Source organism: Sesamum indicum, linkage group LG8 (genome assembly GCF_000512975.1).
Source record: "Sesamum indicum cultivar Zhongzhi No. 13 linkage group LG8, S_indicum_v1.0, whole genome shotgun sequence".
In the NCBI taxonomy this organism is placed as follows: domain Eukaryota; kingdom Viridiplantae; phylum Streptophyta; class Magnoliopsida; order Lamiales; family Pedaliaceae; genus Sesamum; species Sesamum indicum.
Genome location: NC_026152.1, coordinates 328,725 through 343,849, shown reverse-complemented (window position 1 = coordinate 343,849; position 15,125 = coordinate 328,725). Strand labels below are relative to the sequence as shown.

General features: G+C 37.4%; 2 protein-coding genes across 5 annotated transcripts in view; both read left to right on the top strand.

Annotated features, from left to right (window-relative positions):
* LOC105167272 (cation-chloride cotransporter 1) overlaps positions 1-10,562 on the top strand; it is a 12,184-nt gene extending 1,622 nt beyond the window's left edge. Inside the window, exons 2-13 of one of the 2 annotated variants that reach the window (XM_011086917.2) lie at positions 7-160; positions 362-439; positions 1,632-1,723; positions 2,583-2,697; positions 2,857-2,957; positions 3,076-3,137; positions 3,788-4,012; positions 4,875-4,989; positions 5,648-5,842; positions 7,394-7,794; positions 8,689-8,850; positions 9,273-10,562. In XM_011086917.2, coding sequence (XP_011085219.1) covers positions 7-160; positions 362-439; positions 1,632-1,723; positions 2,583-2,697; positions 2,857-2,957; positions 3,076-3,137; positions 3,788-4,012; positions 4,875-4,989; positions 5,648-5,842; positions 7,394-7,794; positions 8,689-8,850; positions 9,273-10,354 — 2,782 coding nt within the window. In that variant the 3' untranslated portion in view covers positions 10,355-10,562. The remainder of the gene's footprint in view (positions 1-6; positions 161-361; positions 440-1,631; positions 1,724-2,582; positions 2,698-2,856; positions 2,958-3,075; positions 3,138-3,787; positions 4,013-4,874; positions 4,990-5,647; positions 5,843-7,393; positions 7,795-8,688; positions 8,851-9,272) is intronic. The other variant, XM_020695691.1, reaches the window with a different exon arrangement.
* Positions 11,379-14,121, top strand: LOC105167271 (cationic amino acid transporter 1). Of its 3 annotated transcripts, none has more exons than XM_011086913.2 (3): positions 11,379-11,468; positions 11,876-12,324; positions 12,514-14,121. In XM_011086913.2, exons 2-3 carry the CDS (start codon positions 11,904-11,906, stop codon positions 13,833-13,835), a joined length of 1,743 nt encoding a protein of 580 aa, XP_011085215.1. In that variant the 5' UTR covers positions 11,379-11,468; positions 11,876-11,903; the 3' UTR covers positions 13,836-14,121. The 3 variants fall into 3 exon arrangements, with proteins under 3 accessions (XP_011085215.1, XP_011085217.1, XP_011085216.1); XM_011086915.2 differs by having other exon boundaries at positions 12,418-14,121; XM_011086914.2 differs by lacking the exon at positions 11,379-11,468 and having other exon boundaries at positions 12,087-12,324; positions 12,447-14,121.

Below are 15,125 nucleotides of genomic sequence, written 5' to 3'. Positions count from 1 at the left end.
ATATAGAAAAGTAAAAGTGGGCATACCACCAGATATGGCTTCTGAGAGAAAAGATGGGTCCCTACCTAACCATGGACGTGCTAATGGTGCTCAGGCTGAATCCAAATTGGAATTATTCGGTTTTGATTCACTTGTTAACATTTTGGGGCTTAAAAGGTATGTTGTAAATGATCATCTTGCTAGGCATCACTAATCAAAGTGTTTCTCTATTACAATTTTCCAATGTTATTTTCTCCTCTATTAATCCCACACTTTTTAGATGAAACTTGTCTTGATGATGTTGTGATAGGTCGGATAATGTTTGATGTTAACAATTTATTTGGTTAAGCTTGAATTGTTTTGATGAGTGTTCATGTCCCAGTATGGCAGGGATCAGATCCAAGCACCATCTAGTCCTAGGGATGGAGATGATGTACCGATTAATATTGAGCCTCCAAAGGTAAATTCTTTCTTTTCTGTTGTCTTGTTAAACCTTTACTGTCTTTGTAAGCCTAATATTAAATGTTGATTGGTTTACGTTTGTTTTAAGTGTCCAGATGCTTGTAATAGTTTTAGGATTTCCTGCTGCCTTTTCCATCTAATCTCTCTATGATGAGGGAGCAGCTTCAAAATGGATTTAGTCTTATTGGCAGCACAAGTATTGATGAGAAAGTATGTTGAAGTTGGATTGAAGCTGGGGAGAAGTTGCCAAAATTCTTGAGCCTCTAAGTTTGTTGAAGAACTCAAGAATTTTGAATTACATTGGTTCTATACAAATTTAACTGAATTCTTTTAGATAACAAGGTCTGTTTTTTAGTGGGTCCATGTTTGTGTTAATCCAATTGTTTTGCTATAAATATTTGGAAGAATTTGTCTTAAACAATTACCTAGTTTACATTTTGGGAAAACCTAAAACATTTGCCTTGAAGAAATAAATAAGTTGATGCATCTGACCTCCTGAGGAAATTTTACATGCCTTACTTTTGTGAAATAGTGGAAACCTGATTTAGATGAAATCAGTGTCCCCTTCATTTATATGAATCCAGATGTAAGCAAAATCTACCATTGTCTACACTGGTTGATCAACCAATTATACTCCCGTTCCACTTTAGTGAGCTTTTTGAGTATGGGAATGTCTGTAGAACTTCGATCTTTTCCCTGAAAGAAGCTTGTGTTATGTAACTTTTTCTCGGATTGTTTTCTATTTTCTTGAAAATATTGCACATTCGATCCATGTACAGAATCTGTAAAATGGATGTCGTACTGCAGTTCAATTGGATTTTGACGAACTGCTGTGTGCTCAATATTCTTTTATTTTTCTTCTTTTCCATCTGGCAGATGAGGCTATGCAATAGCCAATGAAGATACAAAGACAAACTTCTATATGTGATAAAAATTGTACTTACTTAATCTTTGCGTACTGACATGTATAAGTGGGTCTTTCCTTTCTTCTTTTCCTTTTCCCCCTATTCTTACTCATGTTCTAATTAACGCGATGAGCACGTCATGCTATTTGAATGTTGAAATAAGAAACTTGAGGCATAGAGATATGCTACTTAAAGTAATGATTTTGTATTTTGGTGAATCAAAATGGATTATACGTCTTTTAACTCTTTATCGATGTCCTCTGAAGCAATTCATTTGTCTTGCAGAGTGAGAGTGTCAAATCGGGGACAATGATGGGCGTGTTTATACCTTGTTTGCAAAACATATTGGGAATTATTTACTACATCCGATTTTCTTGGTAAGTTCCATGTTGCTCAATGTTTTTCGATACACTTTGAAATCCCTAATCTGATGCACATGAACAAAATGATTTTTAATTGGATTCTGAAGAAATAGCTTTAGCTGAACTTGGCGACCAGGATTCTAAGTATTGAATGAATTTATGCCTTACAATGTGCAGAACTCCTGAATAAGGAAGATCTCATTTGTGAGTGCTTTTGAAATATATTAGGAAGGCTTTTCCTACTTCTTCACATTTTCCTCTTCGTATAGTAATTTTAGAAAGTTTTCCATCACAGCAACTCCATTATTCATTGCTTGATGAAGTTCGAGTTCTATTTGTTTGATTCATGAGTAGGCCAGATAACTAGCAAGTCAAGCCTGGTAAATTGTCCTTTAGCTCAGTTTGGGATCAAATTCTCATCCAAGCTTAGCTTGGGTTGCTCTGCTGCAGCTTCATAAATGCTAAGTTCCTAATTCAACACAGATTAGCAATGTTTTATTGCATAGATATTGACATGGATTTTGTTATCTTGCTTGTCTCATCAAAGGCTATTATCATGAGTTAAACCACATTACACATTTTCTAGGGATCCGAATTGCCTCTAATATCTTTTTTTCTTTTCCATGCTTTACTTCTGTTGGTCTCTGAGGTTGTTTTAAGTGCCTGTGCTTGTGCTAGTAGATTGTTTCTCTGTTTCATGTATGAGAGAAGCTGCAGGATTTGGCAGGAAAGCTGAAAATGTCTTCTATTTCCTCAGTTAGTCTTAGACAGTGCCTGAACAAATATTTTTAATTTAAGCATTTTTCGCCATTTAATGTGTATGCGGTACTTCATATTTTTATAAACTATATTCTGATCCACAGTCTAACTTCAGGATTGTGGGTATGGCTGGGATTGGCCAATCGCTGGTGCTGGTTGCCTTCTGTGGTTCGTGTACTTTCCTTACAACAATATCTTTGAGTGCAATCGCCACCAATGGCGCAATGAAGGTACAACATCATATTTTTCTTTGGTGACCATGTGTGTGCTTGTTCCTAATCATTTGCATTAGGGATAATTTGCCAAATATGTAAACTTTGATGGAAATGTTTAGTTTACTGAGCCAGTTGATTCAAAGATGCATTCTTGAAGTATATTTTGTTATCCAGGGAGGGGGACCTTATTATCTTATTGGTCGTGCCTTGGGTCCAGAGGTTGGAGTTAGCATTGGTTTATGCTTTTTCCTTGGAAATGCTGTCGCTGGTGCACTGTTAAGTATATTGTATTTGTAATAAAGGAGTTGCTCTTTTCTTTTCTCTCTCATAGCGAGACAAAGGAACTTACTTTGTTGCTAATCTTTTATTCTATGTTATTTTCATTTAATACAGTTATGTTTTGGGGGCTGTGGAAACTTTCCTAACTGCTTTACCACAGGCAGGGATTTTTAAAGGTAAAAGCTGGGGACAATGATCTTCCGACAGGTTTTTGTGTAAAATCTTTCATTTACCATCTATTTTCATCCTTGTGCAATGAATTTATTATTTGTATGTTAATGTAAACTTTAAGTGTGCTAACTACCAGAAAAGGATAGTGTTATCATAAAGATTAAACTGTAACAAGCCCCCTTTCATTGGATGTGGATCAGCTCCATGATCAGGGATGAAGTAACAAGTTTTCAATTTTAAAACACTACCTGATCTGGTTAACACCCTGGCCCCCTTGGCCACGAAGACTTGTGACTAGTTTTTTCTGGTTGCTTTCACTTTTTGATATTTTTATAGTTTTTTTCAGTTGGTTTATATATCTGTTTTAATTCAACATATATTCTGCATTTTCGGATTATGGAAGGGTTGAACATTTCTATAAAGTATACCTTATTATGATTGAGTGAACCCAGATTATTAGGATTGTTTATGTAATTATTTATGGACCCTTGAAGTCTTTTTACGAAGTACAAATTACAAAGTTCTAAATACCTAATAAGGTCCCTTATAAGTTGTCTTGTGACGAAATGTTTTTGGGAGCAATCATATGTTTTATGTGTATGTTCAGTATCTCAGTTTTATGAGTTTAAGCTCCAAATTAATCTTATTCTTCTAGGTACGACTTTTGTGAAGATAAATGGATCGGATGTCGCACAAACCAGCCCAAATTTGCATGACTTGCAAGTTTATGGGGTTATTGTGACGATAATCCTATGTTTCATAGTATTTGGTGGAGTAAAAATGATTAACCGCGTTGCCCCAGCCTTTCTAATACCTGTCGTGCTCTCACTGTTTTGCATCTTTATTGGGATATTTCTGGCAAGGAAGAATTATCCAGCAGGTAAGTTTCTTTTCTCTTGCTACTTTTAACTTTTTCTTTGGTTGTTTCTGGGATAAAATTTCAGCCTAATGCTTCTGGCATGCGTCTTTTGTTATTTCTATCATGATGATTGTGAATTGCCAATGGGAATATGTGCAGCCGCTTTTGATTCCATAAAAATGATGTCGCTGAACAGGGACATATTCCCTGTAAAAGGGTTAATTTCATGGTGAACTTTTAAAACTATTTCTCCATGCTGGTGCTCAATTTTCTTTTGGTGTCATGATTTCGGTATGCATCTAGTGTATTCTTTTTAGATTCGTCTATTATGTTTGTGATTCAATAAAGTTGTGATGCAATTGAAGGGCATGATTTGACTATATTGTTAAATTTTAGAAACTCATCAGTTTGGTAATCTTAATGATTATTAGGTTGGACTGGTGATCTACTGCTATTTTCTGCTTTTATTTCTTGGTGTATCATTCAGATCTAGTCATATAGACTATTCTTTTATAATGATAAATGACAATGTTTCTGCTTTTGGTCCTGTCGAGTAAAGATTATTCATTCGACTTTCTTCATTCTATGAAGCTCTGAACTGAACATAATTTGTATCATGGCTTATTATGCTGATGTGTTGGAATCCGTAAAAAGGGCAAGTTTGTTGTAAGTTTTTTTAGCATCCATCTGCACATGTAGCTGCTACAGTTTTTGTTAACTGTTTTGCTGTGGTTTCCACTATTCAGTAGATGTCGGTAGTTAGATTATGGATATTCACCTGGTTGATTGTTTGTTTCTTAAATTTCTTTTTGCAGTTTTAAATTTGCCTCTTGGGTTTCTTTGACTATTGATGGGCTTTTGTAATGTTCTACTCGTGGTACAGATGGAATTACGGGCTTGAGCCTGGAATCTTTCAAAAAAAATTGGGATTCGGCTTATCAAACAACAAATCATGCTGGAATCCCAGATCCTAATGGGAAAATATACTGGAGTTTCAAGTGAGACCTCCTGCGATATCTCATTCTGCTTGTTTTTCTATTTTGTCATTGCAATGGTCACTTTCTTTATTGCATCCTAATATATTCTTATTGGGGCTGATCTATGATGGCAGCATCCTTAGTATACAATGCCTTTCCTCAGGATGATAGCTTTCATTATTTCTAGACACCCATTTGGTTTTACATATTTAACTTCCGCAGAACATACTTGGTTTCGTGATAATTCATTGAAAACTGATGCTGACTCTAAGTTATTGCATGGGTTTATGGATATGCCAAAAATGGTGGTTATGCGCAGTATAGGTTGTTTGTAAGCTGTTAAGAGTGAAATGTTATGGGTTTTACGTACACTCTTTACTCTTTACCCAGAGCCGTAGTGTAGCCTAATTAGCGTGACTGAAAAAAATGGGTATTCTTAGTTTTGATGTATAGGGCAGAGAACAACCTCTATTATGTTTCACCGCAAAATTCGGTATACCTTGTTGAACAAGCTGGTTAATGGTTCTATTGTAGGCATATTTGTTTTAAATGATCTGCTGGCCAAATCTGAGGCTGCTTGCTCTAGTGATGCTAGTATAGTAGTGTATCATTCAAGGATAGAGTCTAAGGGAACTATGTCATATATTTTCTAACTGTTACCTTTTTCTATTACTGTCAGTGCATTGGTAGGCCTCTTTTTCCCTGCTGTAACAGGGATTATGGCAGGTTCAAATCGGTCTGCCTCGCTGAAGGACACTCAGCGTTCCATTCCAATTGGGACTTTAAGTGCAACTTTGGCAACTTCAGGTCTGTATTTGGTCACTGTGCTGTTCTTTGGAGCTCTTGCAACCAGGGAAAAGCTTTTGACCGACAGGTAATATATGTAAATTCTTCTTATCTATGAAAACTGCTGCATTTCGTGCAAATGAGTGCCATTTTTTATCCTATCTGTTAAAGGTTGCATGGAGTGTTCGAGCTGTCTTTGTAATCATATGACGTACCTTGTTTAGTTGCTTGCCATGTTTATGTGACTGTCTAGATGATTCTGGGGTATGGATAAAGGACCTATCAATCTTATAACGGTGCACCATCTGGTGGGTCTGATCACTGAGCAATTAACTCTGGTGGTGATTGAAGTCTAAAATAATATGACTGCTCGCTTGTGTGATTTAAGAGGAGATATTCATAGATTATTTCGGGAGAGAGAAGGATTTTTCATGAACCGGTTGGATTGATCTTGCTTATAAGTATTGTCTTCATGTGTGATTATCATGAATTCACGTGATCTATATAGTCAATTTGTCATGTATCTTTAAAATTGCTGAAATTTTTTTCTAACTAATACGTGGAAGCTGTATCAGTTCCTCATGCTTGGCATGTGATGGCACCTTGTTTAGTTCAGAAGCTGAAGTGCCCAGAGATTTAGCATCATGGTGGATCCAGTTTCAACGGCTTTTAACAATATGCATTAAGCTTGTTGATTCACTAATTTCTACTGCTGCTGCATAGGATTAGTAGAAGAAGAAGATCAAATACCCTCAAAATAGCATAGTGGCCCACTGAGTTCCTATGAATTTTAGGAATATGTGTTAAGTTCTTTAATTCATTTACTTTCTGTGGCTGCTAAGGAGTAACAAACAGCAAGATACCTAGGTAACTGATTTTCTTAGGACCATGGAGTGAGTGCACACTAAAGGAAGCGAGAGTTTCACCCTGCATAAGAACTGGTTTTAGCAACTTTCATGTGAACTATGTTTTATGACCCTTTTCTTTTCATGTAATTGAAATATGCATCAAAATATACCATAAGGTTTCGAGTATTACCTAGAATAAGTCAGAAAGAAATACATATCAAATTACATAGAATGCAGTGGTTGTGATGTTAACGAGCCAGTGAGGTGGTTTTAGTGGATGGAGATGTCATCGTACCTTTTAGGAGTGGCAATGATCGCATAATGGGTGGTCTACACATCACCGAGAATGTTATATAGGACTTGAAACATTACTATTATCCGAGGATCCTGAATGTTCTAAGCTTTCTGTGTCATTACTTTCAGATAATTTTTTGAAAGTACTTTCGACTTGATGTTAGTTGTGGTCAATCCTTTTGGAACAATCCGCTATCTTATCAGTACAGGTATTGGCACTTAGATATTCCCTTGTAGTATATGAAATGTTGTTCTCATAATTGGAAGTTGTTATGTACCAATTTTGAGGTTGTCCTGTTGTTACTTATATGGTGGCATGAACTCTAGCAATTTGATTGTATTCATATGAATGAAAATGCTTCCCCAAATGTTTCCATAGCAGTGTTGAAATGTAGTTGAATATATCAACAACTTGAGAGATAGACCATCTTTAAATCACAAAGCTGGTTGCAATAAATTAATAATTTTTGCTTGGGCTTAACAGAGTTGCTTTGCAGGTTACTTACAGCTACTGTTGCTTGGCCAGCCCCTGCAATTACGTATGTTGGTATTATTCTCTCAACCTTAGGTGCAGCTCTACAGAGCCTGACTGGCGCCCCCCGTCTTCTTGCTGCAATAGCCAATGATGATATCCTACCTGTTCTTAAATATTTTAAAGCGGCAGATGGGGGTGAACCTCACATTGCCACTCTCTTCACGGCCTTCCTGTGTATTGCATGCGTTATTATTGGCAATCTGGACCTTATCACCCCAACTATCACAATGTTTTACCTTCTCTGCTATGGAGGCGTCAACTTGTCCTGCTTTCTTTTGGATTTGCTAGATGCTCCCAGTTGGCGTCCTAGGTGGAAATTTCACCACTGGAGTCTCTCCCTTTTTGGAGCATTAATTTGTATAGGTTAGTCTCACCCATTTAAATACGCAGACAGTAATGATATACATTGTTATTTTTCTTCAAGGAGAAAAAAAATGCATGTGGGTTGGTCATTGATAAATGAATAAAAAATAAGGACCAGCATGGGTTAGATTGATAAAATGTCTGGAAACTAAAAGCATCCACCCGCCTGGGCACATGCACGCATAACAACTACCTTCTCTTTCCTGCTGTCTCTCTCAATCTGTCTCATTCAACTGATACTGCGCAACTCTAGACTGACTATCTTTTTTCTTCAGTTTCTCTAGCTTTCCCCTTCCTCTATTCTCATTTTTGCTGACATTTTATAACACATAGAACCAGAATGAAGAATTTTCTAAAGAATGTTTTCGGAAATTGATCAAAGCTGTTACGGTAGCATGCATGTTTCAATTCTATTAGATCTACTACCCCAAATGAGTATGGGAAATTTAGTTTGTCTGTGCTGGAATGAATAAAAAGCTTGTGGTGGATTGTATTCTGGTTGTAGATAGCAAATAGATAAGTATTTTTGCTTGATTTGTTAGCATCACCAAAATATTAACCTTATTTGCTTTTTTTTCTGGAAATCCTTTGTTTATACATCCATATGGAATGTACAGTTTGCGTGTCATAGGCTGTAACAAGATGACTTCCAACCAAAGAAAGTTAATGAGATCGTTTCTATCCTGTCCATGTTTGACCTGCCAGATCCATTTTTACCACTTCTATTTCCACCTCGAAAGGCAGAGAATAAAGTATCGGGATAGTTGTTGGACAATGACTTCTGCTTTCTACACTTGTAGCTAATGATGCAATGTTTTATGTATGCTTCAGTTTCTTTACTAATCTGCATAACACAAGTATGTACACCTTTTACTTATATTTTGTCTTTTGCAGTTATCATGTTCTTGATTTCGTGGGCATTCACCCTGGTGTCTCTAGCCTTGGCAACCCTCATATATTATTATGTGAGCGTCAAAGGCAAAGCTGGGGACTGGGGTGATGGTTTCAAGAGTGCTTACTTTCAACTTGCGCTCCGCAGTCTGCGATCCTTGGGAGGTTTGTTTGCTGTTATTATTGTCACTAGTTTCTTGTCTTCACAAATAATATATACTCCTCATGCCCACATTAAACTCCTCTTATTCTTGTATAATATGATAAACCATACTTATTTATTTATTTAAAATGGAATAATTTTTATAAAGGGTATCTTTATCTAAGTGATTGTGTGACATTGATTCTCCACCACTATTTTTGAGAATAGTTGGACGCCTCTTCTCATATGGACAGTATTGTGGGCTTGAAATCTACTTAGAACTGGAGTTCTTTGAGATCTTTAACTCTAAATCTTTCAATCAGACACAACATAAGTCTTTCTTACGCATGCTCTTTTCCTAACACCCCCACACTTGTGATATAAAGTTCCTTTACTGAGCACATGTCTGATTATGCTGCCCTCTCAATATTAATTGTACATGCAGCAAACCAGGTACACCCAAAGAACTGGTATCCTATCCCCCTCATATTCTGCCGGCCATGGGGCAAATTGCCAGAGAATGTACCTTGCCATCCCAAACTGGCAGATTTTGCGAATTGTATGAAGAAGAAAGGCAGGGGAATGTCCATATTCGTCTCTATCCTAGATGGCGAGTATCACGAATGTGCAGAGGATGCAAAGGCTGCCTGCAGGGCACTTAGTACATATATTGAATATAAAAGATGTGAAGGTGTTGCAGAGATAGTTGTTGCCCCTACCATGTCCGATGGCTTTCGTGGCATTGTCCAGACTATGGGTCTTGGGAACCTAAAGCCCAATATTGTGGTGATGCGGTACCCTGAAATATGGCGTCAAGAAAATTTAACTGAAATACCAGCAACATTTGTGGGAATAATAAATGACTGCATCGTCGCAAACAAGGCCGTTGTTATAGTCAAGGGTCTTGATGAGTGGCCCAATGAGTATCAAAGGCAATATGGAACAATTGATTTGTATTGGATTGTACGAGATGGTGGTCTTATGCTGCTTCTCTCGCAGCTCCTCCTCACAAAAGAAAGTTTTGAGAGCTGTAAGATTCAGGTTTTCTGCATTGCTGAGGAGGATTCAGATGCTGAGGAGCTCAAAGCCGATGTCAAGAAGTTCCTTTATGATCTCCGCATGCAAGCTGAGGTAATTGTAATTTCAATGAAGTCATGGGATGGCCAATCAGAGCAGCAAGATGAATCGGTGGAGGCATTCAATGGTGCCCGGGAGAGAATTGCTAGTTATCTGTCTGAAATGAAGGAGAAGGCTCAAAAGCACGGGACTCCTTTGATGGCTGATGGAAAGGCTGTCGTGGTAAATGAGCAGCAAGTTGAGAAATTCCTGTACACCACTTTGAAGTTGAATACAACGATACTGAGATACTCGAGGATGGCTGCAGTCGTCCTGGTGAGTCTACCACCGCCTCCATTGAACCATCCGGCTTATTTTTACATGGAATACATGGACCTATTGGTGGAAAACGTGCCCAGGCTTTTGATAGTCCGAGGATATCGTAGAGATGTCGTCACTTTGTTTACGTAGTTTTACTTATATAGACATGTTTTCATCTCTTAATGAAAAAAATATCTTCAGTCACTTGTTAATATGTTACATTCATATTATCACTCACCACGCGCGCCCTTCTTTTGGCGATAGACTAGTCACTCATTTATTTTTCAAACTTTATTGAGGGTATCTCTTTGTATTTGCACCAGAATCTCTTCTTGTTAAAGAAATTTTGTTTAAATTATTTGTTGTTCCCCTTTCTTTTTCCTTAAAAGAAGTCCGATATGAAGTGGAAGTAGGTGTTCATGTTCCAAGGGAAAGGATGTATGATTCTGGTAGCAACAGCAGTGTTCTGTAACTTGGGCCAGGCTTAATTGGGTTCAGCCACCCATGCCCGTTATTATTTTAACCAAATATTTGTAGGCATAAAAGAGAAAATTAGGAGCCCTTAGTTCCTTGATAAATAAAATATACATATATATATATATTAAGTAAATAATATCATAGATTAATCTAAACTTTATATACAGGTGGCCATCTTAGAGATTCAACTGTCTGAATTATTGAAAATTCAATAAGGTAAATGGAAATGAAGCAAATTCCATGAATAATGATTAATATATGCTAATAAAAATTACATGTTAAGATGATGTAATATTGGTTTGGTGCCTTAAAACAAGGCAACTCAACCCGTATATATTTGTTGTTGTTGCTGTAGTTATTAAGAAAGAAGAAGAAAATAACCAAAGCAGAGATATATACATGTAATAATAGAAATACAATGATTTGAAAATTTTTTATTCAAATTAATTATATCGTACTTTTTTTGAATTGTTAATCAAATTATATTATATTTATCATATAATTAATTTCAACATCACAAAATTTAATTTGAATTAGAATTTACTTAAACAATTAATGAACATTCACTCTCTCTCTCTCTCTATTTATAGCAATAATAATATAATTACAGTTTACCGTACAATACAGAAGCGGTCCAAATTCTCGGTAGCTACCTACTTATAGGCTCCTCTCCTCAGGCCTCAACCTCTCCTCCCGTTCTCCTTAGTCCTTCCTCACTCACCCCCTCTCGAAATCTTCGATCGCCGGTACTCGACTAGCGGTCGATTCTCCGGTGATCTCCATTCAGGTCTCTTTCTTCCTCCCCACACTACATCATGCAAGCATTCCTACTTGAGAATACTAATAGTATTTCATTTGTATATACTATTGTTTCTACTGTATTTTTTACCAGTATGTTGTGTGTCGATCCGGTTTTACGTATATATGCATCGGTGTTCACATTTTGTATGACCATGTCGCCGTCGTTTGATGAGGTTGCGGCAGAGGATTTTGATTGTTTTGATTACAATCAATTCATGGTTAACAAACACGCACTTTCTGTGTGCGCAAATACCAACAATTTCCGTCTTTTCATATGATCATTTGCTCAAAGAGAACTTTTGCTCGGACTCTAGTTGTTCTTGTAATATTATTGTAGGAGAATTTAATTCGATTCTATTTCTTTTTCTTGTGTTCTTTTTAAAAATTTTGCAGGTGTAGACATATATCCACTCACGAAAATATGGAGGCTGAGGCTGAAGGAGGAGGAGGATCATCGGGGCTGACGAGGAGGAGAGGGTGCACATGCACAAAAGACGACTTTCTCCCAGAAGAGTCGTTCAGGAGCTGGAGCAATTACGTCAATGCATTGAAAGAGACTCCAGCTCGGCTAGTTGACCGGGTTCTTACCCGATCGAATGAGCAGGGGGAGCTGGAGGTGAAGGCGCGTAGTGAGCATGATATGAAGAAGACGCTCAACTGGTGGGACTTGATGTGGTTTGGAATGGGGGCTGTCATCGGCGCAGGAATATTCGTTCTCACTGGGCTCGAGGCCCGTGATGAGGCCGGCCCCGCAGTCGTCCTATCCTACGTCGTCTCTGGCACCTCCGCCTTGCTCTCTGTTTTCTGCTACACCGAGTTCGCTGTTGAAATTCCTGTTGCAGGTATATGTACATTCCAATATTTCTTCTTCCTTTTCTTTTCTTTTCCCCCTTCATGCTTAGGTATATTTATATTTCTGATTTTCAATTTTGCATGTGGCTCATTTGCTTACTTGCGAGTGGAGCTTGGTGATTTCGTGGCCTTTATTGCTGCTGGAAACATTCTTCTTGAGTATGTAATTGGTGGTGCAGCGGTGGCGCGTTCCTGGACATCCTACTTTGCCACACTCTGCAACCACAAGCCAGACGATTTCCGTATTCAAGCACATAATCTTCCAGACGGCTACAACCAACTTGACCCAATATCTATTGGTATCATCATATGCGTTTGCATTCTTGCAGTTATGAGTACAAAGGGCTCTTCTCGTCTTAACTACATTGCATCTGTGATTCATATCATTGTGATTGCTTTCATCATTATATGTGGGCTTATAAACGCAAGCGTCAAGAATTACACTCCATTTGCACCATTTGGCGTCCGTGGTGTCTTCAAAGCTTCTGCAGTTTTGTTCTTTGCCTATGTTGGGTTCGATGCAGTTTCCACCATGGCCGAGGAAACGAAAAATCCAGGCAGAGATATCCCAATTGGGCTTGTGGGTTCCATGGTGATCACCACACTTATATACTGCTTGTTGGCTGTAACTCTGTGCCTTATGACGCCTTACAAGAGTATAGATCCTGATGCTCCTTTCTCGAGGGCATTTGAGACGGTTGGTTGGTATTGGGCTGAATATGTAGTTGCAGCAGGAGCCTTGAAGGGCATGACATCGGTTCTACTAGTTGGAGCTGTGGGACAGGCCCGTTACCTTACCCACATCGCCCGTACCCATATGATCCCACCATGGTTCGCCAAAGTTGATCCCAAAACGGGAACTCCCATCAATGCCACCGTTGCTATGCTTGCTGCTACTGCAATCATTGCCTTCTTCACAAAGCTCGCAATCTTATCAGATTTACTATCAATCTCAACACTCTTCATCTTCATGCTTGTGTCTGTTGCTCTTCTTGTCCGCAGATACTATGTCGATGGTGAGACATCCGCAGCAAATTGCAACAAGCTAGTTGTCTTCATTTTCCTGATTCTTGCATCCTCCGGAGCTACTTCTGGTTACTGGGCAGTCAACGAGGATGGTTGGATTGGCTACTGCATAACCGTGCCCTTATGGGTATTATCCACTGCAGGGCTGGCCTTCTTTGTACCTCAAGCCCGTAAACCCAAGCTTTGGGGTGTTCCATTGGTGCCTTGGTTGCCATCATCATCTATCGCCATTAATGTTTTCCTCCTTGGTTCAATAGACAAGGATTCGTACATAAGGTTCTTGATCTGGACAGCAATGCTCCTGGTTTACTATTTCATCTTCGGATTGCATGCTTCGTATGACACTGCCAAGGCCTTTGAGGTGAAAGAAAAGGAGGAAACCGTGTACATAATGGCTGAGGCAGGAAAAGATTCATCAGCTGATAAGTCTTCAACTGAGGCAGCTGCAGGTGGAATCAAGTCGGTCATAGACTAAGTTCCAACTTTTATCTAATATGTGAACAGAAGGTTTTTCTTTCTTAAGTTTTTAATTTCCCTTTTAGTCTCTTTTTACTTGAAGATGCTTTGTTTGAGCTCAGTTCCACATAGCAGAAACTTGTTAGATCACTTTCAAGTGCCAAGTAGGAATAGCAAGTGGACGAATTTGCCAAAACTCCAGATTCGATCCGTCAAGACGTTGGACGCAGTATCCAACTTGGACCAGGTTAGAAATCATGATTTTAATTTATAAAAGTTTTATTTTTATGTATTGTATATAAATATATATACATGTTTTTTCATATTAAATGTATTATATGCTTCATATACATCTCCTAAAAATTATTAAAAAGATTGGGTTTGGATCCAGAACACCACGCCTCAAGACTCTAGTATCATAACATAATCAATCCCAAATTAGAAAGAGTTCAAATCCGAGTCTAACCCAAACCTATTCCCATCTTCAATGTAGAGCTCCGCCTCAAGTCTTTTGTTGTTAGTTGTGAAGATAATAGACTGTTGTATGTCCGAAAGAAATGGGTGAGTTACTGTTTCTTCAAATGTGAAATTATAATTTTTTTAAAATAGTTTTAAAATTATGCTTACACCTTTTTAAAAATTCTTCCTTTATATCTAGTACCATTCCATTAAAGTTTGAACGAAAAATGCTGATGTTACAAAAAAAATTACATAAATTTATTTTGCCCCTTATTGATCATTTTTATGTATATTTTGTACTTAAAAAGAAATAAATATAATATATATATATATGTGAAGTAAGTTAACATAATTATATTTTTTCCCCATATAAGTACAACATGAGAATATTAAATGATGGTAAAATTAAAAATTTATGTAATTTTTTTGCCAACTTCATTAAAAGCTAATGACAGAAGGTTAGGTGTAACCAAGGCTAAAATGCATAAAATCCCCTGTGTTTTAAAAAGTATGTTAAAAGCTCCATTCTATTTTAAAAATCAAAACACTCCTTTGTTTTGTTAAATGTAGCTCAATCATTTATTTTCGTTAAATCTAACTATCATCATTAAATTTGTTTTCACAAAATGACCATTCTACCCTTAATTAATGTATATTATTTTTATTTTAATAATCGTTGGATTTGTGTTGATTATACTAGAATCGCCAGATCTAATCAGTTGATCTTAACCATTGGATATTGAATTTATAAAAAATTAAGGGTTGATATTTTATTAATTAAAAATATATATTATAAAAAAATTATTTGAAAACAAAAAACAAATTTAATCCCCCAACTCCCCCCTCCCCC